This window comes from Sinohyriopsis cumingii, chromosome 17 (assembly GCF_028554795.1).
Source record: "Sinohyriopsis cumingii isolate HCF-2022 chromosome 17, ASM2855479v2, whole genome shotgun sequence".
Classification (NCBI taxonomy): Eukaryota; Metazoa; Mollusca; class Bivalvia; order Unionida; family Unionidae; genus Sinohyriopsis; species Sinohyriopsis cumingii.
Window position 1 is genome coordinate 122,546,107 of NC_142977.1, and position 2,102 is coordinate 122,548,208.

The 2,102-nt window shown below is 36.3% G+C and overlaps 1 protein-coding gene across 1 annotated transcript; it reads left to right on the top strand.

Annotated features, from left to right (window-relative positions):
• The first annotated feature begins 627 nt into the window (after positions 1-627).
• On the top strand, positions 628-1,788 carry LOC149779793 (beta-1,3-galactosyltransferase 1-like). The gene has a single exon (XM_089938467.1). The coding sequence runs from the start codon at positions 628-630 to the stop codon at positions 1,786-1,788; it is 1,161 nt and encodes a 386-aa protein (XP_089794593.1).
• The last annotated feature ends 314 nt before the right edge of the window (positions 1,789-2,102 follow it).

Consider the following 2,102-nt stretch of genomic DNA (forward strand, 5'->3'; position numbering starts at 1 on the left):
AAGTAATCGTGACAAAAGTAACGGTTTCACTGAGTGTATTCACCGCTAACATTGCAGTAGCAGAGAAATGTCGTTCATAGTCAGTTAGATTCGAAATTATGCGCATTATATATTATACATTCAAGATATAACATGTCCCGTTCCAGCATTAACAATTAATATACGATGGATAATCGTGGTGAACTGATCAGGGAATAATGTTTACCTATCACGTATTCATAATCCCAGATTAAGTGTATATAGGGTTCTCCAAAAGAACCCATATAAATGCAACTTTAGAGAGTGCTTCTGTCACATAGAGATGCCGGTTCCTTTATATCAAAATGTTCTTATTAATGTTCTTTCCTTTCAGAAGATTTCTTGTACGTCTGGTTTGACTTTGTCCAGATATTATCATTGATGAAAAGCATTGTCAAGTCTTCAGACGAAAATAAAACCATGAAAAAGTCGACAGACATAAATCTGCGATATTTACAGAGGTCTAGATCCTATCCTGAAGGAATGTCCATTGGTAATATTAACGCTATGGATAATTTGATGAATATGCTTGTGTCAACGGTTGCGGTACGGTGGGTTTTACGAAACAACCTAGTGGTCATTGTCTTTCTTGGAATACCGTGCATAATCATGAGTTTCTATCACTTCTCGACCGTAAATCACCTCGGTATCATCCGACCGCGAATAATCGATCTTCGCAGACAAAGTGGGTCAGCATACAGGCCAAACCCTCTCCAAAGCGACGATGAATACGATACCATAACTCACAAAGGTGAGATACAAAATGGCTCTGAAAATCTTAAATATCATCTCACAGCAATTGATGGAGTCAACATTGATGGAGTCTACAACACAAGATCAGGTCATACTAAAACTCTATATCCTTTAACATTAGATGCACCATATTTGTTGTCAAATCCAGACTTATGCAAGTCAGCGGTGAATCTATCAGCTCTTGTGATAGTTCACACTGCACCGAGTCATTTTGAGAGGCGTGATGTCATGAGACAAACATGGACTAATAATTCATATTTTCGTCGCCACGGGTCTGTCAGGATTTTGTTTCTGCTTGGCACAGTTCTTGATAATGCAACGCAAATAAAAATTGAGAATGAATTTATAAAGCATGGCGATCTTGTACAAGGAACATTTATTGATGCTTATAGAAACCTTACACATAAGGGAGTCATGGGATACAAGTGGATATCAGAAAACTGCATGAATGCCAAGATGATTGTCAAGGTTGATGATGATGTAGTTGTGGATACATATAAATTGCTAAAAGAATATATTCCAAAACTTTCTGGTAGAACACGATACATTCTGTGTAACTATATTTTTGATCGTACGATGCCAATCATAAGAGACAAGAATAATAAATGGTACGTTGCTTCCGATTTCTTCAGGGGATATCATTTTTATCCTCAATATTGTAGTGGGTTCGGTGTAATTTTATCTACGGATATTATCCGTTTTGTCTACAGGGCTGCGTACTTAACACCGTTTTTCTGGGTTGATGACGTTTATCTCTATGGAATGTTACCATCGAAGGTCAAAGATATAACCTATATCTCACTTGCCGGGAATTTTTCTTTGGATTTTAAAGAAGGACTGGAATGTATTGAAAATAGCATAAAAGAGTGTCCCTATTTGATATATGGTGGGGAAAATTCAGAAGAAGTGGTAAAGTTGTGGGATGCGATGGGGAAAGCATACGAAAGGACTTTAAATGTGCAGTTTAAATTGTCGAATACACCATATGAAATGAATGCCCCAAATAAAACAGAGTGACAAAGGCAAAATGAAAAATAACTTTAGTAATAGACATCGGATGCCACAACTTAGAAATATATTAATAATATCGGAACAACTTAAAGCTGCAGCTAAACGATCATAGTAACCTTAATGGAACTAAAACAGGTGGCAAAATGGAGCAAATGAAACAACTAAATATTTTTTTTTAAAAACCTGGAAAAAGAACGTTCTAATGCAGATAGGGACGTTGGATGTGCTTGAAACTAAGTTAGGACCATAACGTATGGGAATGAATCGGGAATCATAAGTTATTAATGTCATATAAATTTCTTTAAGTCGGTCAAAATGAT